This window comes from Grampus griseus (genome assembly GCF_964374135.1).
Source record: "Grampus griseus genome assembly, chromosome: 20".
NCBI lineage: Eukaryota > Metazoa > Chordata > Mammalia > Artiodactyla > Delphinidae > Grampus > Grampus griseus.
The window spans coordinates 22,018,334-22,043,121 of record NC_139014.1 but is presented as its reverse complement, the minus strand read 5'-3'; the positions used below and the strand labels follow the sequence as shown (position 1 = coordinate 22,043,121).

The 24,788-nt window shown below is 35.8% G+C and overlaps 1 protein-coding gene across 2 annotated transcripts in view; it reads right to left on the bottom strand.

Annotated features, from left to right (window-relative positions):
* NPEPPS (aminopeptidase puromycin sensitive) overlaps positions 1-24,788 on the bottom strand; it is a 97,289-nt gene that overhangs the window by 11,243 nt on the left and 61,258 nt on the right. For both annotated transcript variants that reach the window (XM_082678486.1, XM_082678487.1), the window contains exons 4-17: positions 21,583-21,704; positions 18,876-18,983; positions 17,416-17,616; positions 16,866-16,962; positions 16,720-16,753; positions 15,764-15,878; positions 13,470-13,634; positions 12,554-12,658; positions 12,066-12,126; positions 10,085-10,194; positions 7,681-7,744; positions 5,205-5,344; positions 3,241-3,375; positions 1,768-1,987 (exon numbers count right to left, since the gene is read on the bottom strand). In XM_082678486.1, the coding sequence (XP_082534612.1) occupies positions 1,768-1,987; positions 3,241-3,375; positions 5,205-5,344; positions 7,681-7,744; positions 10,085-10,194; positions 12,066-12,126; positions 12,554-12,658; positions 13,470-13,634; positions 15,764-15,878; positions 16,720-16,753; positions 16,866-16,962; positions 17,416-17,616; positions 18,876-18,983; positions 21,583-21,704 (1,677 nt within the window). The remainder of the gene's footprint in view (positions 1-1,767; positions 1,988-3,240; positions 3,376-5,204; positions 5,345-7,680; positions 7,745-10,084; positions 10,195-12,065; positions 12,127-12,553; positions 12,659-13,469; positions 13,635-15,763; positions 15,879-16,719; positions 16,754-16,865; positions 16,963-17,415; positions 17,617-18,875; positions 18,984-21,582; positions 21,705-24,788) is intronic.

Below are 24,788 nucleotides of genomic sequence, written 5' to 3'. Positions count from 1 at the left end.
TTCTGCCCGACTTAGAGCAGCATTTGTCACAGACGATCACTTCTCCCTCTCTACTGCTTCTTTAAGGCTTCTGGGACACTCCTCTCCCTCCTGTCTCTCCTACCTTATTGTCCAGTCAATCTCCCTTGCTGATTCCTCCTCTTCTACCCAATCTCTAAATCTTGGACTGACCATGCCCTTATCCAATCTTATGGCTGTAAATACCATCTATGCGTTAAATGTATCTATTCAGCCTGGACCTCTAGCCATGGGACTCCCCACTTGGATGTCTAAAAGGACCTCAAATTTAAGATGTCCAAAACCAAACTGCTGATTCCCTTTTGTACCCAAATCTGCTTCTACAGCAGTCTTCCCCGTCCCTGTATATGGTAACTTCACTCTTTCAGTTCTTCAGGCCAAAATTTGATGACTCCCCTCTTTCTCTCCACCACACAGGCCACCACCAAGTATTTTCAGTTCTACCTTCAAAACATACCCAGAATTTACTACCTACAAGTGCTACCTGCAACCAGCACCTAACTGGATTACTGAAATAGCTTTCTAACTTGTCTCCCTGCTTCCTCTTTTGCCTCCCCTGCTACAGTCTGTTCTTCACACAGCTGAGTAAATAAGTCATGTTCCTCTGCTTTAAACTCTCAAATGAGTTGCTCATACCACTAAATGTGAAAGTCCCACGGGTTCTATAGGAGCTGATATGCTTCCACCCTCCTCTCTCCCTCAGTTTCTCTGTCCTGACTTTACCAGCCTCCTTGTTATTCCTTGAACATCTAAGCATGCCTCTGCCTCAGGTCTTTTGTACTTGCTGTTTCCTGTTTGGACCATTTTCCCACTAGATATCCTCACAGGTCTCTCCTACAGGTTTCTGCTTACGCTCAAATATCACCTCACTAGTTTTCCTGCATTTTCCTGTCCACTCTCCATAAAACAGTGGCTTACTACTCCTTTTACTCCTGATCTACCTTACCTAACTTTATTTTTCTTCACGATACTTGCTGCCACCTAAAATATTATCTATTGAACTGTTTGCTGTGTCTTCCACTAGAATGTAAGCCACACAGGGTGATTTTTTGTTCACTGTTATACCACCATCTCCTAGTACGGTACCTGGCATTTACTGGGTACATAAATATTTGTTGAATCAATAAAAGAAAGACATAGAGCTCTAGATAATTGTTACTATTGTTCTTATTGTAAAAGACTGCCAGAATAAGAAGGGCAGGAGGAAATACCACCTTCAGTTATTAGCATATAGTAGAAAATAATTATATTTAAAGCCCTGTAATCACTATTCCCAACATTTAAATGACAGCAAAAGAGTAAATACAGGATTACAGAAATAAAGAGGACAGGATACATGGAGAAAGCAAATAACTCCTTTAATTCAGAAAACTGGCCCCTGTGTCTCTCAACACCTTTTCAAGCTGTACATAAGGTGCCTGGTATTTATGGTAAAATAATAAATAAAATAATCCAGAATGCCCTTTAGCTTTTCTTTACTAAAAATGGGCCTTTGGAACTTTGTGAAAGACTTCTATTTCCACCATTTGCTCTGTGCATATATCATATTTAGCAACAAATACACATAGCCACCACTGTTTTTATGTAACTTCACCAGGAGGCTTAAAAGTCCTAAGTCTTACTAGTTAGCTGAATACACAGTAACATCCAGCAGACACAAAGATGATGCTATTGTTATTGTTAACCACAGCTGAGTAAAAAAAGGACCAATTTCTGATCAATTCTTTCCCCATTCAGTACATCCATTACCTTCTCCAGGCTTGGGGTCCCAGCCCAGTCTCTCCCCTATAGGTGAAAAGACATCTTTCACAAACTCCTGGATTTCCTCATAGAAGTCTGTGTGGGACAAGAGAGTTGAGAGAATCCCCAGGTTACAGCTCAGGTCGCTCCATACAGTATAATTGGGCTCATTCACAAAAGCCTCCATGACTTTTAGAACCTCTACAGTGCTAATGATTCCAGCTCGAGCCTGGGATAGGAAAAAACATAAATTAATCTAGTCTTCAAACAAAAGCAAAACAAAAAACACAAGCATGTATTTTTGGCATTATCTTCTGCTAGTTAGCTATCCCTTAAGGAAGAGACTAGACTATATAAGCTCAGACTACTACAGAATTTTATAAAATAAAAACTGTATTATGACACCATTCCTTACTTTTTTGCTATTTATAGAAGAGCCACTTTAAAAAATTGCTAGAATTCCACCAATTTAGAAAAAGAAAGAAAACAGTTAACGTCCTATTTCTATTCAGTTTCCGGGGTCTTGGCATTGTTTTTTATTTTGAAAATTTTCATACTTTCAGAAAAGTTGCAAAAACAGTTGGGGCTTTGGTTTTTGACAGAGGCGCTTTCAAAACTAGACCTGCAAACTATGTCAACGTCAGCCTGTCCTTTACTCATTTCTAAAAGAAGGCAAACTGGAAGGCACTACAAATTCAGTCCTTTCAGAACTGACTAACAGAGTTAGGAAAAAGAACTTCTGTTACAGCAGCCAACTGCACAAACACACCACTCTCCTGGGACAGGTCTCTCTCAGCAATGAAATCAGCAGATGTGAGGTTTTGTGCATCAATGCTAATCTGTGTTTATACAAAGGAGGAATCCAAAACCAGTTACTGCAGAGGGGAATGAAAATTTCAAGTCCAATTAAAGGAACACTAGGAGGAATCTGACAATTTTATCACAGAGACATCTAGAAATTATCTAACCTATGTTTTGGGGTCATAAAGATAATACTACTAATTGCTCCTTAAAATTTTTTCTGGAACAAAGCTAAATATAAATATAATTCTAAAGCTAATGGGATATTATAATTTGAATAGTAAGGGAATGTTAAAAAATTCTACTAGACTTTCCCTGCAAAGTATAACCACTATTTTAGAAAAATATAAATCATTCTGAATTATTTTTAAAAACTACGTAAGTAGAGAAATTTCTTCAAGGTTCGTATCTATGTGTGTTGAAAAGAATTTTTGCCTTACAAAGGATAGTTTAAGTATAGTTGCAAAAAGCTGGCTTAGGAGTAATAAAATGAGATTTGTTTGTGGTAAATTATATAGGTTCAATCTTGTCATGTTAATTAATAATTAGTCATTTGCTTTGGTACTAAAGGCATTCAACCTTCAGGAAGAACTATATTCTTCTAGTTATGTTTCAGTCAGGCACTCCAGGAAAAACAAAATCCTTTAATCAGCAAAATCCATCTTACTACTGGAGGCTCACCAAGGAGAAGAGGTCATTCTGTAATCCAAGTCGATCCACAGGGGGCAGAGAAAGGTCACGAATGCCTGGTAATAAACTTTCCAGCATGGCTGAGCTGTATTGGGTCCGATAAAACCCAACTGTTCCCAGGTTTAACTGAAAAGATATACAACAGGTATTATTAAGGAACTGCATTTATTTTTTAAATCAATTTTTTGTAGGTATGAAAGAAGTTCTAGTTTTAGTATATCTGGATGAAAAACAACAAAGATCATTTATGCTAACAGACAAATTATTAAAATGAAACAACATATAAAGATAGTAATCAGTTGTCAAAGATGAATACAGAGGCAAAAGAAAACAGAAACTTGGCATAGTGGGAGGCAAAGTGAGCGACAGTGAAAAGAACATGGCTGAAAAGGAGGATATAATGCGGCTAAGTTTCTATTTCTAATTTCAGTGAATGGTTTTCAGTTTACAGAAAACATTTACTACAAAATAAAAATACTTGGACAATAAAATCTCTGAGGAAGACTAAACCTTTACAAATACTGATCTAATGAGCCCAGAGCCTCAATAGAATAACAACTGTCAGGTCCTAGATTTTAAAGAATTACATGGAGTTAAAAGGCAATTTCATATGATTTTTGGAGTGAGGTAATCATTGACTATCATTATTTTCTATAGGCTATTTACCAACAGTCAAAAATATTTTTGATAATATTTATATGCAAAGTATTTTAATGATAAAATGACAGTATAAGATATAAATATTTTGGGCTTCCCTGGTGGTGCAGTGGTTAAGAATCCGCCTGCCAATGCAGGGGACATGGGTTCGAGCCCTGGTCCGGCAAGATCCCACATGCCTCAGAGCAACTAAGCCTGTGCGCCACAGCTCTGGAGCCTGTGAGCCACAGCTACTGAGCCCGCGTGCCACAACTACTAAAGCCCGTGCGCCTAGAGCCCCTGCTCTGCAACAAGGGAAGCCACCGCAATAAGAAGCCCACACACTGCAACGAAGAGTAGCCCTCACTCGCTGCAACTAAAGAAAGCCCACGCACAGCAACGAAGACCCAACACAGCCAAAAATAAAATAAATTAATTTTTTAAAAAAGATATAAATATTTTACTATTTATATATATTTAAGTCACTTCACATTTCTAATACAGTAATTATTTTATTGATTCCCTTTATCTTTTACTATAGGAATAACACCTTTATTTACCTAATTACAATCATAGTGTTTTTTCTTATAAGAAAAATTTCATATTGCTACATATGTTCCAGAATGTAATTTCAAATGGTAATATAGTATTCCACTGGGTACATTATAAAAATATATTAAAAAAATTAAAACAGAGGGAGAAATAGTTCTGCAAGCACAAAAGCCTGAGACAATGTATAATTCCTATTAGGAACCTATAATTGGGAGAAAAGTCTGTAACAGATACTTTCATTATGAAAGGCAGAGTACAGAATAATGAAAAATAATATTTACTGACTCTTAGTGTTGTGAAATGGCTTTAAAACACCAGCTAAAAGTAATTTCACATTTCAGTGACACAAACTGATTATTATATGTCTGATCTCACTTGATTATAGTTGTACATGCACAATGACAACACATCACTGAAGTTAACATGTCATTACAATGACAGGGCAGTTTGAAGTTGCAAGACTACAAATGTTTTGGTTAATGTGACTTTATACATAGACTACTAGTTTTTTCCTGTTTAATCCTATCCCTTTGTAACTGCTTATTGACCACTCCCTTACCTGACATAAAGGCAAATATCTAGACAATACTATTTGAAAGTTGGCCCTAAATTTCACACAAGAAAGTTCAGAAATGTTTTTTTCTTTTCAAGTCCTAGTCCAAAATGAAGCAGTAGAATTTAGAGCCAGCCATAAAATGAATAAAGGAAATGAAAGAAATAAATCAATTTAGGTAAGATAAAAATGGCCATGTCATTTCTGGACTCACCTTCACCCACTGGTCTGGTTTGACATCTTTTAAAACTACATTCATCTCTGGCTTGTCCATGAGAATCTTCATTTTGGCATGGCTGGAATCTTCACTAGTAGAGATTGTGATAGGAACCATCCACTGGGGACAGTCTTCTCCTTAAGCAAGAGAAGAACAAAGAGGAAACTTGAAAAATAATTTCTCACTGGGAGAAATAGAAGGTAAAGTAGAGAGAGAGGAGTGGTGTCCCATGCATGGGTTTGAATCCAATTGTTAAGCCAATAGCTCATTTTTAATGGTACACGAACTCTTCCAGGTAACCTGAATAATAATAAGGAAGAGAGAATTTACTAATGAAATCACAATAGCCTATAAAAAAGAGAACACTGTTTACTTGTAGAATCACAAATACAACAATTTTAATTTAATTGTTGTTTTCCCCTTTCAGAGCAAAAGAAATAATGATTTTACTAGTAAGAGACATTTCGAGTGGGTTAAAGCTCTCACATAGCACTTAAAAACAAATTCTAAGGTGCAGGGCTTCCCTGGTGGCGCAGTGGTTGAGAGTCCGCCTGCCGATGCAGGGGACACAGGTTCATGCCCCGGTCCGGGAAGATCCCTACATGCTGCGGAGCGGCTGGGCCTGTGAGCTGCGTCCGGAGCCTGTGCTCCGCAACAGGAGAGGCCACAGCAGTGAGAGGCTTGCGTACAACAACAACAACAACAACAACAAATTCTAAGGTGCAATTCTTAACAGGTATATACACTGCTGAGAAACTGAAGGGCTGATTCTATTTCTGCGACAGATAGGATACACCTTGGGAGCTGCTGGATTCGAACACTGAGGAGTCACATCTAAAAGCCAAAGCTTTTGTAAGGCAAATACATACACTCTCTTAGGTATTATACAGCAAAACAGATTTTGCATTAAGATGCCAAACAAAAGAGAGTCATTGCCCAGTACATTAATGAAACTATCTTAATAAATTATATAGCTTTATGCTATCAGGCTAAACCACAAATGAAAATTCCCTCCTGACACTGGGATAATTCAGGTTTTAATAATGCCTAGAGTGGTCACAGAGTATTGGAAAGACCTGCAAAACCTGTCAGTCCTACAATGCAGATTGCAGATATGTGCAGAAAACAGCAACTGTGACACTATTTATTTAGATAATAAACATGTCACCTCACTTGTCAGACATATTTATTAAGAGTAACTCTCAATGCTAAGACTAAGGGTTGAAGGCTGTACCTCTTAAACCTAGTAGAGTGCATCATCATTTGGTGGGTGGAACATGAAAAGGCATTGGTGATTCTGATATACCCTTCCCCCTGTTGGGAACTACTATTTTAAAGGAAGTGAGAAAGGTGCAGAAAAACAGTTTACTTCTTGATTTTTCAATTCATCTTTCATTCCCTGGGTAAAAGAGTCTATTGTCGGGCTTCCCTGGTGATGCAGTGGTTAAGAATCCACCTGACAATGCAGGGGACACTGGTTTGAGTCCTGGTTCAGGAAGATCCCACACGCCGTGGAGCAACTAAGCCCGTGCGCCACAACTACTGAGCCCAAGTGCCACATCTACTGAAGACCACGCGCCTAGAGCCCGTGCTCTGCAACGAGAAGCCACTGCAGTGAGAAGTCCACGCACCGCAACAAAGAGTAGCCCCCGCTTACCACAACTAGAGAAAGCCCATGTGCAGCAACGAAGACCCAACACAGCCGAAAATAATTAAACAACAACAAAAAAGTCTAATGTCATGTAGAAATACTTGAAAAAGCAGAGTTGAATGATAGTTAAGGGTATAAACTTAAGGATTATAAACTTATATAATCCAACTATTTTGTTTGAATTCCTACTCTCTGACTTATTATATAGGTTATCTTGCACAATTTAACTTAGTTAGCTATGCCTCAGCTTCCCTATTTGTAAACAGAAATAATATGACCTACCTAATAGGGTTGCTGAGAGTATAAAATAAGGGTCAGTTATAGTGCTTAGCACAATGACTGGTACATAATAAATCTAAATAATCATTAGGCTTTATTTATTTGCTTAGTTACTTACTACGCCCAAGAATTAAAAAAAAAAAAAGTAGCCACAATGTATACACTTGGTACACAAATATACCAAATGTACTTAGCACACGAGTGCATAAGACTTAGTACACAAATGCATACCAAGTCTTCTTTTAGGGATTAAGGTTAGAGACATCCCTTGAGTGTTCCTATACTTTTTCATTCATTACAGCCCCCAATAACACACAGAGACACGGACTTTCAAAAATCTAAGAATATGACAATACTACAAATACCCCATGAATCTCCTGTTTTGACTTCCTAGATTTCGTTTTTATTCTATTACCATTACCTTGTTTCTGTTTAATTCTATTAAAAATATTTTTAAATGGATAATTATTTCTTATTAGTTGGAACACTATGGTATGGTATCCAAACTCACTGATCAGCTCCCACTCATAGCCATTTGCTTACCAACATATGGTCCACTGGCACAGAACTTCCTTTGGGACAACCTCAGTAGTCTGTCATCTTCTATCTAAAGAAGCAAAACAAAATAAAGGCTGTAGTAGCAACAACACTTTTTTTTTTGGAGGGGACGACATCTCTGTGACAAAGCAGACGTGAAACCATATAGCCAAATGGCTCCTGAATATACAAAATGCAATGGTGATAAAGAGCATGATACTACAGAATGGTAGAAAAGTCACTATTTCGCATTAAGGCCTCAAAATAACAATACTCTAAAAATTAAAGGCCAGGTGCTATGAAATATTGCTCATGTGAAGAGATATGTATCCAGATAAGAACTTCAAAGTGTTAAAGTTTTCAAAAAGGATACATAGTTAACCTTTATGGAGGAAGGTTATGTCTTCAGCCTTTTCTACTTCCAAAAAGTGGCAACATTAAATTAGCATGGGGACTCAATATTCAGAATTCAAATTCTGAATTCAGAATCCAAAGTCATTTTTAGAACAACTGACAAACATGAAAGCAGCACACACCTTGTTTCAAAGGATGAGCTTTGCAATGAAACACAAAAAAAAGTCGGGGAGAGGTACTGCAATAAACTAAAAAGCCAGAAGGAACAAAGGCAAGTACATATTTTTAAAAAACTACTTCAACAATATGCAATCTTTTATTTAGTTATCATTTGTTACTATGCCCTAGACATTTTAAATAATGCAAGATAAAACAATTTTAAGATCACTTAAATCAAACACTAAATTGGGTCAATGACCTTTATAAAGGGATAAACTGCAAGAGACAGAAATGAAAAACTAAAAAATTTGAGTGAGGAAGCAATGGCCCCTTTGATGCCATAAAGAAACTACTAATGAACTTAAATACGGATACTACATCACTGATTAATTATGTATCACATAGATTTCCTTGAAAAAGTTATTAGGTGACTTTTAAATTGATTCAGAAATAAAGCAAAAATATTTAAATTTAGGGAATATAAAGTGAGATACAGATCATAATCAAGATACAATGTTGCAGAGTTCTCCTATCTGTAAAAGAACTGAGCCATAGACAGGCTTTTTATTGTAATGTAAAATGGAGGATTAGTTTGGCTGTGCTTGGAGACAAAAAAAAATGCAGAGAAAAAGTAAGATCTTGAAAGTAGCTTGATGGAAAAGTTCGCTGAGTCTCAATAACATTGGGAGGAAGTGGGGTATTAGTGTCCTCTCTTCTGATAAACTAGAAAGAAACAGAATGGTCACAATGACAGCTCACTAAAGTTTTAGATATCCTTTCTCACCAAATATGATTAATTGTGTTCCCTAAACTGCCTTTTCAAATGCTTGCAGCCAATCTAACTGAGAGGTTCTCCAATGTATGTACTTTATTGCCACATCGAGCCTTTGTAAAATATTAGCTTCATGGACAATGCAGAACCACAAGGACAAACACATATCTAAAAAAGAGCTATGAATCCTCCTCCCTAAAAAAGAATGGAATTAATTCCCTATGCAGCTTATAAAACCATGGCAAAGAAATTTAAGAGAATGATTTCATTAAGACAAACTTTCTGGTATGCATTATAGGTTGATGGTAATTCTCAGTACTGTTGGAGGACAACTCATTTTGAATTACACCTGTCTGAATTCAGATAACAGTTCAACTAATATGAATGCAATTCTAATCAAAATCACAATGCCATCCAACATTAAAAACTAATTTTAGGGCTTCCCTGGTGGCGCAGTGGTTGGGAGTCTGCCTGCCGATGCAAGGGACGCAGGTTCATGCCCCGGTCCGGGAGGATCCCACATGCCGCGGAGCGGCTGGGCCCGTAAGCCATGGCCGCTGAGCCTGCGCGTCTGGAGCCTGTGCTCCGCAATGGGAGAGGCTGCAGCGGTGAGAGGCCCGCGTATCGCAAAAAACAAAAAAAACAAAAAACAAAACAAAAAAACCCCTAATTTTAAAGAATGATATTATAAACGGGTGTAGTTGAATTTTACCAAATCCTTTTTATGCAACAGGTGAGGTCATTATGTGGTTTTTCTAATTTGATTCTGTTAATGTAGTGACTATGAGTCAATACATTGACTGTTTTTTAATATTAAACCAACCTTGCATTCTCAGAAAAAACCTCATTTGGTGATTTTAGAACTATATCAATAAGGTTACAGTGTTTTCCTTGGGGACAGTAAGGGCAGACAATATTTTGTTTTCTACCATAAGCATGTATAATTTTAAAGACATGGGGGTAAACTGTTTGGTATAGACATAATAAATCATTGAGAAAAGAGTATAAGGGCTGGCTTAAATCTTACCTAGAATACTTAAAGGACAGAAAAGCAAATTTGATAACACTGACTGAATTTCATTTAATACAATATCAAAAAAATTGAAGGACTTTTTATAAGTTTACCTGTTCCGCTTCCACATAAATGAGGGGGAATCCCATTTGTTTGGTCCAGGTATTCATCACAGCGGCTATAGGTTTACCACTGGCATTTTCTAAACTTTCCCAGAGATCCTCTAGAAGATATACAAACAATGAAAATCTAAAATGTTTCCATTTTTATTTTCCTAAACAAACCAGAAATTTTATATAACTCTTGGCACTGCAACACTGACCAATTTTGTGGTTCTTTCAGGTTCAGGAACAGTGGGCCAAATTAACGTTCCCCTTGCCTTCCCATTAAGTGAACTCTATGGTCTTATATTCTAAGATGTTCTTAATTGTTCCAATTTATTAAAAAATTACAAGTTATAAACAAAAGACAAACAGGTGAGTTCAAACAAGAAGAAACAGAAACAAACAAATGGAAACATATTCAAGGTCACTACTAAACAATCATTCACAAACTTAAAACTATTATACCCATTCAATTAACAGAAGTTAAAAAATACTCAATGCTGATGCTGTTTTTGACCCATATGGTCAAACAACTCTGGTGGTAGAATAAGCAAAACAACAATACAATGTGGTACATACTATAACAGGGGCAAGAACAGAGAAAGAAAAATCCAAAGAATAAAGGCTTCACAAGAGGTAAACTTTTGGTCTGCAGCTTGAAGAGGAGTTGTTCATTAGACAGTGGGAAAAAGAGCATTCCAGGTAGACAGAATAAAGGTACAAAGAGGTAAATAAAAAGGAATTCGCCGGCGTCCAGTGGTTAGGCCTCTGAGCTTTCACTGCCGTGGGCCCGGGTTCGATCCCTGGTCAGGGAACTAAGATCCCATAAGCCATGCAGCACGGCCAAAAAAAAAAAGAGGAAAGTATAAGAAATGACAGAAAATGTCAGTACAGCAATACATTCAATAAGCTGAAGACAGAGGCGCATGTGTGGGAGCAACAGGCCATGAGGCTAAAAAAGTAGGCAGGGGTTGAACTGTTCAAGACTGTATGGCTTACAAAGAAGTGTAGACTTTATCGTGAAAGGAATGTGGCATCTCAAGTGTTTTTAATCAGTAGGGTGATGTAATTAGATATTCACTTTAGAAAGATAACCCTAGCTAGCCTCAGAGTGAGAGATGCAACTGAAGAGAGTGGGACAAGGCGAGTAGTAAATTAGTAGTGAATTCCAGGGGAGAGATTAAGAAAGCATAAATTAAGGGCGGGGCGGAGACAGTAGACAGAGAGCACTACAACTGCTACAAGAGGATAAAAATCATGGATGATTAACGGGAATGTATTTGAACTGCCAATTGTCTTTCATAAGTAACAAAAACAAACCAAAAAAAGTTACATGGTACACCCTGTACCAGTTACACTTTGGTAAGCTAAAGTACGGTCCATGAACTAGTAGCACTGGCTTCACCTGGGAGTCTGTTAGAATGCAGACTCTCAGGCCCCACCCCAGACCTATACTAATGACATTACACAAATCTTGTATTTTAAACTATTTTTGTTCACTAAGGAACTCAGCTTCACAGTCAATCAACTATTACACCTTTATTCTTCCTTTTGACTCTAATATCTAATAGACCATCATAAAATCTTAAGAATTTACTTCATTGAAAATCTGTAGTTCCACAAGTTCACTCCTACAAATGGTTAATTTGCAGCTATTTTAATGGCCAATGGTCAACGAAGGGCAACAAAACCCACAAATCATCAAAAAGAACAAGCTCTGGTAAAGTAAACAGAACTTTTCAGACTCTTTAAAGTGACAAAACATTGAGCTGTGGAAAGCAGACTACTGGAGGATGACCAAAAGGATAATAGGTCCTGATTCATGTTGTTGATCCATGATGTAACACATCTTCAAATACGTCGACTCTATTTCCTATCCAGCACATGGAAAATTAAGTATTTAGAAAAAATAAAATGTCACACTCTAGATAGTATGCCAACACTTTCTCTCCATTTCTATCTCAATGGATTATTGAGATAGAAAGATTACCTGTGGCAGCATTCTTTTGTTGAAACTTGGTTAAATACATGTTCATTCCTTTCTTAAAGTCCTGAGAAAACACAATTTTTAAAATCCAGGAGAGTCAGAACTTAGAATTATAGTATATTTTGAGTATATAGTACTCAAAAACTAATTTACTCAAATTACTTGACTGTTAGATTTACTAAAACACATGTATCCCCCTAATGTCTACTACTTTCTGTTTAAAAATGCATACTCTTTGCCTTCTACTTTTGCTTTTAAGTTTTATACCAGACTTCCACCAACCCCCAAAACATATCTGCAACATCATTCATCTCAGAGACCAAAATAATCAGCATAAAAAGAAATAAAGACAAGCCAGAGTACTATCCTTATAAATTCTAGAAAAATTACTTAGGAACTTAACCTAAATAAAATCAAACTTTTTTTTTTTCATGCAAAACTCTATGGCTTCAGCATAAAAGAATGGAAGATTTTTTAAATTGCTTTTTTACCTTATCCCCAATGTAGTCATGTAGCATTCGGATGACAGATGCACCTTTGCTATATGATATAGCGTCAAATATCTCATCAACTTCAGAAGGATGGCCCACACTGACCTAGCAGACAGTGTGATTCAAGGTTATGACAGGAAGCAGACAGCCTGTAATACTGAATTACATAAAAAGCTTTCTAGGAAAACCCTTCTAAATCATAAGATACTTTTTCCCTTTAGGTGACTCATAATGTGTAATTGTTTAAAAGGGCTTAATAACTAATACTAATAAAATAGAATATATAACACAATCCCCATCATCTCTTAGGACCTGGGTTCCAACCTTGGCACTGCTTTGCTGGGAGGCAAGTCACTATTGATCTCTTTGTGGGTAGGGAAGTGAGGGTAAGGAAGGGAGAGATGAAAAACATTTGACGTCTTGCACTAATTGTAATGGCTTACAGTTACACAGGACCCTGGTTAAATATGTCCAGGTAGACTCTAAGTCTAGCTCTTTAGAGGCAAAATTTATACAGATAAACTAGCTGAAATAAGGACAGGCTAAGTCAAAAGAATTAAAATATTTATATAAAAACAGACAATGACAACAATAAAAAGTATGTTCAGAATTTTCTCTGAAACAACAGAATCATACTACCCAACAGCTATGGTTCCCCCACACTATTCAATAAAAATCTATTTAGTGAATGCTTATGGGTACAGAGCACTTGCTTCTACAAAGATCATCGATGTTTAAAAAGAAACATAATTAGAACTTAGTATTGCTAGAATTTCAAGAATGGAAACATAAACTACAAAAGTAAATGACATCACCCATGCAATTTTCTTTTCAGAGTCCTAAGTATCTCTATAAACAAATTATATATTTTATTGAAAATGAGAGCAAAGGCCAATGAGTGAAAATTATGTCTCACTTCAATAGGATGGCTGTTATCTAAGGCATCAAGCTCCTGGGCACGTGTGTAATCAGCAGAAACAAACTGAGTCCAGATATCATACTCTGGGAAGCAGTGGTCTACACACAGATATTCAATCCATGATGCAAAGCCTTCATTTAACCAAAGATGAGTCCACCATTCCTAAAAACAAAAGATGGAAATATATTAAGAAAACAAGATGCTTGTCACTCCACTAATTTAAAAAACTCATATGTCCCTTCCACTATACTCTAAAGCTCTTAATGAACTGAAATTCATTTCAAAACATTTAGTGAATAACTCACATCCCTGAACAAAAGAAATGCCAAGAAAGGCCAACCTGGTGACACTAGCATTATCACCACTGCTAAGTAACTTTCTGGTACTGAAGGTAGAAAAGGAGGAAGAAGGAGGATGAAAAACACCCTAAATACGGAAAAGGGGAAGAGAGCGCATAAATATAGGCAAGAGCCTACACTGTCATATAAAATTTAGTTTAATAAACAGTTCTCTTAAAAACAACAGAAAGCTTATCAGGACCAAACAAGGAAAACTGGAAACTATTTCCACAATGACAGGGAAAAATCACTGTTGATTGAAAAGTTAAACTTTCTAGATAAACAGAAAAGCAGTACTGCTTATATAAGAATTATGTGAAATTAACAGAAATGTCATGGCAGTAAGTAGTTCAGTAACGAATTAGTGTTTAAACATTTATGAAATATAAAATTCTCATCTGTTAATAAGAATTTAACAGTGGAGTGGATAAAGAATATAATGGGTCACAGACAAAATCAACTTTTTGAAAAAGAAATCAACTTTTTAGAAAGAGATTTCAATCTAATTTTCATTAAAGTTGATTAAATCTCTTATGAAAAGAAAGCAATACTATATGAATTTAGGACAAAGGACTAATGCAATGGTGAAAAACAAAAGGGCATTTTAAAATTCTGAAAAGATCAAATATTTTCAATATCAACTGATAAATGGCTATCTGTCTATATGCTTTGTGCACTTATTTAACTAAAAGCCTCCACTGAGATAAGCTGGTACAAACCTAGTAATTTTCCAACTATCTCTAAGCCTTTGAATTTTGGTTAATGAAACAAGTGACATCTAATAACTAGAAGTTGCTCCAATCCAGTAAAAAGTTGTTTAAAAGCAAAATGAGAATGCACACATTTCCCCTACTAAAATTTATTACTGGAAGTTTAAAAATAAAATCATAAAAAATAAAGTCTGCTCAACACTGAGCAAAAAAAATTGTTTGGCAGCAACAAACTTGCTGCATTAGAAAAGAATGTTCCTGACATACTGAATACAGGTACTAGTATACTTACTTCCACATAAAATTATATTTCAAAAAAATTTTTTTTACCCCTAAGCAAAATTTTAAACATCCAAAGCAAAAAGGAAAGGATTTACTTTCAAGGGCTGACTTTCTTTAGAAACTCTTTCAAATATGTAAGAGTTGCTAAATGTTTTCCTTTCTTGCTTATTTTTGTGACATGTGGACTCAACTAATATCCAAATTGGGCTCTGCTCTTTGGCAGCCTAAAATGCCATCAGGGAATCTGGCTGGCTCCAGAATCTCCAGTTCTTTCTTTGCAGAGGCACTTCTAGTTCACTTATTAAACGCTGGGCTCCCAAGCTCTAACATAGTTGGCTGCTATAGATAGTACTTATTCAGAGTAAGAGGGAAAGGTCAAGACTAGAGGACAGAGATCATTCACTGCAAACATTATAATAAACAAGAACTTCAATAGGACAGTTGGAAATTTTAATATACTTCACAGTTATTGTTTCTTTGCTTTCATTTCTGTCAAATTTCAACTTAAAATTTCAGGCAATGAAGAAAATGACCCTTAAAAACATTTCAACCTAATCAAGGATAGTTTGTCATTTATCAGGTTACTTTACAGCTAGTGAGCTACATAATATATATGACACAAGAAACTACAATTAGTCTGAATCTCACTGCATGGAATCTCTCTACCTAAATGGAATCTCTTCCTTTCACCCAAATTAGTATCATGACTCCCCCCACTTGCAGGCAGTATTTAGAACAGTTTAGGAAGTATTTTCTGTTGAATAAAGATTATCTACATGCTTTTGATCAACAAGAATATTCTGATAAACACTTCAAAGTGGACCTTTTAAAATAAAGTTTTTCAATCAAAAAACTACTTTTTTGGTACAACATTCCAGCCAAACCTGAAATACTATGTAGACAAAAAAAGGTGCAGCAGGAAAAAAATAAATATATTTGAGCACTTAAAAATATTAAATACCATAGTAACAAGATTTCCAAACCATTGATGGGCGAGTTCATGTCCCACAACCAGGGCAACCCACTGGCGTGATGAAGAACAGGAGTTTTTTGGATCAATAAGCAATGCAGTCTCCCTGTGTTTAAAAAAAAAAATTTTTTTTAAGTATTACAACCAAAGCAGGCATGCAGAAGTGGGGGAGGGAGATTCAAACAGTAAATAAGATGGTCAAGTTAGGCTTTAAAGATGTCAAGAAAACATTTCCTCAGAGTACACAGGATAGAAAAAGTTCTGGGAAGATTAAAGACACCACTCCAATAGAATTCATAACAGAAGATCAAAGATGTGACACAAGTTTAATTATCAGTTTGTTTATAGGACAGCTGCCTGAAATTTCAGAAAAACTTTGTCTAAAGGATTAGGGATTATTGTGCTAGACAGAGAGAGAAGACAGTCCTTCCATTAAAAGAAGGGGAGCAGAAAGTGGGGGGAAGATACATTCCACAGTCCTAAAGAGAACACTGAGCAGGCTGTCCAAAACTTAGCTCACTGAAGAAGGCAACTGAAAGTGGAAGACAAAAACTTGTTTACAGACACTGCTTTTAAAATTATACAACCTACATGTTTGTATTGTGGTGACAGACATGCAAAAATTTGGCCAGAAGATATTAAATCAGGGAAAGTTCTTCAAGCTGGATATATAACTATGTAACTACTAGAAGGAAGAGAAGGCACTGAAATGAGAAACTCAGCCAAAAATACATCTACAAATGCTACTAATGCCAGATGCTCACTTTAAAATCTTATACTCCAGAGGGTGTTCATCTGCATTCTTGAAATGTTCAAGGAAGTGGGGGGAGGTAGGAAAATTTATGACAGATCATAAAGCAGAAGCTACTGAACTGTACTTAGGAGTGAAGCTCTCATGAAATCAGTGATTTAAAAAGATAAGGCAGGGTAATACATCATTAACATACCTATAAGTAACAAGGCCCCAGTTCTCCATGGCACCTTCATAAAACAAATATAAACATTTATTGATATTTATATATACTTCTTCTTGAAAAATCATAAAATTCAAAAAAGTTATTACAATTCATCAATAAAATGAAATTTACTTTACCAGCTGCAAAGTCTGCAATAGCAATGAGATCAATTTTAGGTAGAGGATAAGGAACATTGAAGTAGTCCTTATAAAAAGGCAGAGTTTTAGCAGCAACCTATAAAAGTATAGACAAAAGAACCATCTGATAAATCTTACTGTCATTCATATAGAAATCCACAAAGGAATCCTGTTGCAAGCCAAATATCTCAAGTTACTAGAAACCAACCCTGGGGAGCCCCACCTCCAAAGAGTGCTTTAGCCCTAAGCTTTGTATGTCAGCCAAACTTTAATCCATTTATAATTCAGAATGAAAAGTATAATTACGTATTTTCCCACCCACTCTCTGGGTAAATAAATTCTACTCTAATATTTTCTTAATCATTATCTTGTAAAATGTTAATAAAACACCAAAGTTGCTAGTTCCCAGATTCTACTAAAAGTAAAACCAAAGTAGTACATGAAATTTCAGATTAAATTATAAATAATTGTACTAATAATTGATCAGAAATGTAAATTCCCCAACCTGGAGTTATGGACTGTTGGAACAATCCTCTTCAAGTACATTTACCTCTAACGCAAATTTTCCTTGCTCTGCTTTGCCAACAGGGGTGTAAACACGGACACACACACCATCTTTTGACCTTGTTTCTACAAAGTCATATTCACCCACAACAAATGCCACCAGATATGTAGACATGACAGGTGTGCGAGCAAACTTCACTTCCACTACATTTTCATCATCAGGATATGGTTTCCGATCAATTACATTCTTTAAAAAAAAAAAAAAAGGAAAATTTAACAGATTTACATTAAATACCTTAGAGCAAACACTAGCCAAAAACTCTAGGCTTTGGGGCCTTTTCTTCCCCCTTTCCAGCACTGCTTACTTCTCTATCCTAATTCATCCAGTGCTATTATGCTGTCAAGATCTTTCCTATTAAGAAGGAAAGTCACCTGATAAAGCATTCACACTAAGAAACTGGAGCCTAAAGTGTTAAAACTTCCAAGGATTTGTAAGAAAAAAGAAGCAACTTTTCTTGAATACCTATTAATATGCCAGATACTGGGATGTTTTAAGACCTCAATACTTTTCAAGTGAATGAAGGATAGGAGACAACAAATATTAATGAAAATAAAATGTAATTGTGTAATCAGACATTTCAAAGGGTACAGATTTCTAGATTTAGAGCATTCTCTGTACAAAGGCTGGCTCTAAACAAATTAGTCACAAAATCTCCACTTTACCTTTGGAGTCCCCTAATTTCCCTTTGGTGTTCTCCCTCTTTTTCCTATTCAGGCTCTCAGTTTCCTCAAGGTCTCTCTATTCTTTCTTCCAAGTAAGACTTATTCAAGAATTGATCCGATAAATTCATTCATACTAAATTGTAAATGAACATTTCAGTGTAATATATTAGCTTCCTCTCTGAGAATATTTGAGAAGAGAATCTATGGAATTCTCTCCACCAATAAAGGAGGCAAAAGCCAGTTATTTTCAGGTGCAGCAGGCATTTCCAAGTTCCCTAGACTCCTATTATAAGCTACAAGCTACTCTATGTCTTAAGTAAGGCAGTCTCAGACAATACACTTCAAGTAGTGAATGCTTACTCTATCATGAATGAGGATCAACGACATCAGTGAAGGGAGCATATTCCAAGAATACAATCAGCCAAAAACCTAAATACACTTCATTATGTGGCTATATCTTTTGGCATTTAATAAGAATATCAGATTTTTTTTCTTTCAGGTAATATTTATTAAATTCATTTCTTATTTAGATTTCCAAATTGAAGGAATTAGATGATCTTGTTAATACAGTTTATAAAGAATTTCTTCCAGGAGGGGGGAAACTCCCCAAATAAGGCAATAAAGAAAAAGAAGGCTTTTCAGAAATTAAGAAAACTAACATTTGTGTTCCAATTATGTGTCAAGCACTGTGCTGGGTGGTTTCATGCTATCCCATCTAATCAGCAAACTAAATCTGCTAAACGCTTATTCAAAATATGAACATACTCACAAACACAAACGTACCATGTTTGATAAAGCTACTCTGTCTTTAGGAACAACCAATGAGATATCAAAAGTTGCTTTGATGGCAGGCTCATCCCAGCAAGGAAAAGCTCTCCGGGCATCAGTAGCCTTAAGAAAAGAATATGAAATATAAAATATCACAGAATTAACCTACCAGACTATTTCATGAAATAACAGACATTTCTTTCTTTCTATCATTTGTTCATTCACTTTTTCAAATATTTATTTTCTACTCAGTGCCAGGCGACAAGCTAGGCACTGACTACAAAGAAAACACAAGGTTTACTATCATTGCCACATCAGCAATTATCCAGGAACTAGGTCTGCTATAGAGCTTAACAATTTATAGTATTAGAATAACTGACAATTATACTTTTGTTTTTATTAAAACATTTCAATATTTCAAATTAAAGGCAAATGGCTTTATCTATAATGTCAACACAACACAGAGCACAGGAAGGTTAACAGTATACTACTGTAAGGATTCAACGATGGGAAAATATGACTGGTTGCCTCTCTGGCTTTGATTTCAAAATAAAAATAAAAATATCTCCAGAATTTTTGATGTGTTTTGTTCTTTATCTGGAATGGTAGCAACAGGAATAAAGACAGATGCTGTATCAGTTCCAAACAGGTCATTTGTTTAATGGCACTTCCATATACAACACATAACACTGTCACCATTTGACCTACCTTTTGAAAGAGATCTCATTCTTTCTTTAAAAATAAAAAAGAGCAAACTTGTTAAAGCAAAATAAGATTAGTGGTGCAGTAGAATACCAGTTATAAAAGAAAAAAATCTTTAATAAAATAGAAATAGAACCATCGACAAGATTCTGTATCTTAAAAAGAAGTAACGAAATATGCAGAGGCAGCACATACCTCTGAAAAAGGATTTCTCCAAGGAAAACATTAGGCGGCTGATTGTACTCTCAAAGAAACTAAATAAATTATGAATTCTACTAAAGAATAAATAAGACTAAAGATGTTTAAAAAAAGAATAAATAAGACATTTGGAACAGTAAGTAGAGTGTAAAGAAAGAAATGCACAGAAAAATTCAAATTAGGAGCAACAGCAGTAAATAAATGTATTTATATTAGAGGAAATCAAATGAATGACATAGATAGTAAGATTTAAGTTTCCAAAATATCCAAAGGACAAAGTGATAAAAGCAATCTAAGGTACATTTGGGGGATAGACACTAGAGCTAAAGTTATTATTAAATGATGTTCCTGAAGAAGAGATCAGAACAGAAACCATGATGAAGACGCAATAGAAGAAAATACTGCTACACTGAAGAAAGCTCTGAATATGAACATCAATAGGGTTCACCAATTATTAAAAGTTAATGAAAAGTGAACACCTGGTGAAATTTTTTAATTTTTACGTACAAAGAAATAATTTAACAAGCAATCAGGAAGAAAATAAAACAAAATTTTAAAATGTGTTACCCTACAAAGGGAGAAGAAACATTCTAGTCTGACTCCTCCCCCTCAACAAAATGAGACGTGAAAGACTTTAGAACAATATTTATGCACCTTTGAAAGAGAAAAATTGTAAGCCAGTTGTACCACTCTTATCACTGAAGAAGTTGGGCTTATTACTCACTGTAGCAAGGGAAAACTCACATCAAAAGAAACCATGGGGTATCTCAGTAAGAGTCTAAGAAAGAAACAATTATGTGATTTTGGATTTGGCTGAATGATTTGGAGGAGGATTTAAGAAGAAAGGATTCATTCTAAGTTGGGTGCTGTCAGAAAGTGGAGGCAATTTTATGAGTGGGTATCTCAATAACTGTTATTTACCTATGGAGAGGGCAGACTACATCAAGCCTAAAACTGCAAATGGTAAAGAAGCAGCAGTCACTCATTTTAACCAAGAGAGAGAGTTGTCTTTTGTGATTAACAAAGTGAACTTGTTTTTGTCTATGCTTGGATGAAATTATGAAGTGCCCTTGTTTTGTCTCACTTTATCATGGTCTCGGAGTGACCTTGTCTGAGGTTGGCATTCTATGATACTGTTTATGTCCAACAGGAAAACAACTTGGACTAGCTTTCAGTGCTAGGACAACTTCTGGATGTCAGGGGCTGCTTTTTTTCTTCCCCCCCCCCAACAAATCTCTTACATGCTCAGTAAAACTGGTCATGTATAAAGGCAAATGGAAGATTTTCAGATATGCAAAGACTCAGGAAGTATACCACCCACATACCCTCTCTTAAAAAAAAATCATTTGGAGACACACTCCAGCCAACCATTCCAGGATGAAGAAGTGCTCAAAAGGGCTAGAGATAAGCATTGGAATCACACTCACACTCATACACACACACATACAGGTAACAAAATTATATTTAAATTGATAGGTCTATATCTATATATATCCATATATAACTATATATACAGACATACAGGTAACAAAATTTCAATACCTGGATTCCTTTTATACTTTGTACCTCTTTTTGTACCTGTGGCTTTTCCTACTAAATTAATAATGGTACTGTTATAAATAAAATCATTCCCCAGCCCACATCCCTAATTCTCTCTCTTGTATAAGAGAGATAACTGGCTGAGTATAAAATAAAAATTCCAAAATCAATAATACAATTATGGCAAAAGGCACCTAAGCCTCAAATAATCACGCAAATAATAGAATTAGACCTTTGTCAGAATGTCTAATTTAAGGTCATAATATATTAAAGAATACCATACCTCAAACTGTGTGACAGCAGCATAGCGCACCTCTCCAGAAGGGGTAGTATATTTACTTCTATAGAAACCTTTCATTTTATCATTCAGCTCTCCAACAAAATCTATCTTTAAAGTTCCTGTACCTGTGATTGAAGATAAATGAAAACATTTTCATGGAGATATTAAGTACAAGTTATCAAAAGTATGTCCCTAAAACACTAATTCAGCTGGCTATTGACAATGTTCAAATCATTCCTTCCTTTCTCAAATACTCCTCCTGGCAATGGAGAGAATACAGTATTTACTAAAGTAAATGGCAGACTAATCTCATGTTTAGGGTGACTGCTTAGAAAGTTCTTTAATTTTACTAACTTAGTCTCAAATTACCAATACATGAAGATAAAAGCAGGAAAAGAAATGAACATTTATTATTAAATGTATGACAAGCTATTGTGCATTGGTGCTTTAAAAATATTTAGTTGGGTAGGTATTGTCTCCATTTTTTCAGATGAAGAAACTGAGCCTGAAAAGTTAAATAACTTGTCCAAGGTCACACCATTAGTAAGTAGCAAGAATAAGATTAAAAAGTTAGGTCTGTTTAATCCAAAGTTCATGCTCTCTGCCAATTATACCATGTAAATTGGTCCTTTTAGATGACTTCATGCCAATTATTCTATTATTAAGACAAGACACAGATGTTCAATCCAAATGGAACACTGATTCCATACATTTGTAAGGAACTATAGAGAAGACCAATGATTTGATCAGCAACAGGGCATAAAACAAACTTTTACAGTTACCTCAGTCATTTGAAATCTAATAATATTAAAGAAATAAATTTTAATCAATAATTATTAAATGCAAATAAAAATGAAACCTGAATACATATACCATTGTTATATAAGAGCAAAATCAATTTAGACAAAATGGGAGTTTCTGTTTTGTTTTTTACCGAAGTGTATTTGATTTACAATGTTGTGGCAACCTCTGCTGTACAGCAAAGTGACTCAGTTATACACAGAGACGTTCTTTTTTTTATATAAAATGTGAGTTTTGGACTTCCCTGGTGGTGCAGTGGTTAAGAATCTGCCTGCCAATGCAGGGGACACGGGTTTGAGCCCTGGTCCAGGAAGATCCCACATGCCACGGAGCAACTAAGCCTATGCGCCACAACTACTGAGCCTGCAAGCTACAACTACTGAGCCCATGCGCCTAAGAGCCCATGCTCTGCAACAAGAGAAGCCACCGCAATGAGAAGCCCATGCACCGTAACGAAAAGTAGCCCCCGCTCACCACAACTAGAGAAAGCCCGCACACAGCAATGAAGACCCAACACAGCCAAAAATAAAATAAATTAATTTAAAAAAAGAGAGAGAGAGAAGAAAATGTGAGTTTTTATGAGTATATATACAGCTGACCCTTGAATAATGCAGAGGTTAATCCACCTATAACTTATACAAGGGCCCTCCATATCCACAGTTCCTCCACATCTCCTAATTCAACCATCCTTGGACTATGTGGTACAGTATTTACTACTGAAAAATATCTGAGTATAAGCGGACCCATGCAGCTCAAACCTGTGTTGTTCAAGCATCAACTATGCTCTCTTTCGCTAACAGAAAAAAATTATCACCATTATCTAGTAGTCGTCTACTAAATTCAGATGCATGACAAAACAATAATCCCATTCTACATTTTACAAATCCAGTCACAAAAAAAACCCCAAAATGTTGACTTTGTAATAGATCCCTTTAAAGTGCCTATTTATAAAAGAATCTAGAGCATGGGAATCTAACAAGTCAGATACAGTATGACTATAAAGTAATTAGCCACTTATATTAAAACTTTTATATCCTAATGTTTCAAACTGTCATTTTGGAATGCTGTAGAGCAATGACACTGACATTGTTCAAAATGTTCTTACTCTCTCTCTGACATATCCTTTTGGATGTTCTCAAAGTCATGTCTTCACCTTCCAAAACTGAACTTGCTTTTTGGAAAGGTCCAAGTCATGAAGAGTTCAAGTCTACAGAATATGTGAATGACAAATTGCAATCTATTTCTAGACAAAACACTAATTGTGTCTATGAAATAATTAAACTGATTTTCTTATGTGCCTCAAACTGGCTCTGAAAATAATTTCAAGTGAAAATTTCAGAACTTTGCAGCAAAGTCACCACTAAAGAAAGTGCCACATTCTTAAATTAATCGTGCTGGGAACATAAAACAAAACAACTCAGTTGAAGGTCCAATGAATAGACATTTGTGATAGTTTTTTTTAAAAACCAGACATTCTGTCTGAAGGGGTCAATAAATGCTTTTTTCTTTATATTTATTTATTTTATTTATTATTTATTTTGGCTGTGCCAGGTCTTAGTTGCGGCATGCAAACTCTCAGTTGCAGCATGCTTGTGGGATCTAGTTCCCCGGCCAGGAATCAAACCCAGACCCCCTGCATTGGGAGCACAGAGTCTTACCCACTGGACCACCAAGGAAGTCCCAATACTTTTTACTTTTAAAGAGAATGATAGATTACTGGGACAGGAAATAAGAATACAGTAAAAGAATCTGAAAGAATTCTAAATGATTGATACTGAAGAGTTTAGCTATAAATAATAAAAAATTTCTCTCTATTTTCATTAGGAATTCACTGATTTTTTTTTAATATTTATTTATTTTCTTTATTTTTTTGGCTACATCAGGTCTTCGCTGTGGCGCTCGGGCTTCTCTCCAGTTGCTGCATGTGGGCTTCTCTCTAGTTGTGGTGCGCAGGCTCCAGAGCATGTGGGCTCTGTAGTTTGTGGCATACAGGCTCTCTCATTGAGGTGCGCGGGCTCAGTAGTTGTGATGAGCGGGCCTAGTTGCCCCACGGCATGTGGGATCTTAGTTCCCTGACCAGGGATCGAACCTGCGAACCCTGCATTGGAAGGCAGATTCTTTACCACTGGACCACCGGGGAAGTCCCTCACTGATTTTTTTTTTTTTAAAAAGCAGATGTGTTCACATTAATAAAGTTTACAAGGAATATCTATTAGATTACAAAAACCCCTTTAAAGATAACTATTTGATGGAACTTTATGTTACAATTCCATAAATGGAATTGGCCAGTCTGTTTTCCCTAAGTCAGCTGTTAAGATGTCTTTTATATAACTCATATTCCACAGTAAATCTACTTCTGACTTTTCTTATTTGGAATAAAAGTGGATTTAAAACTCAAAACTAAATAA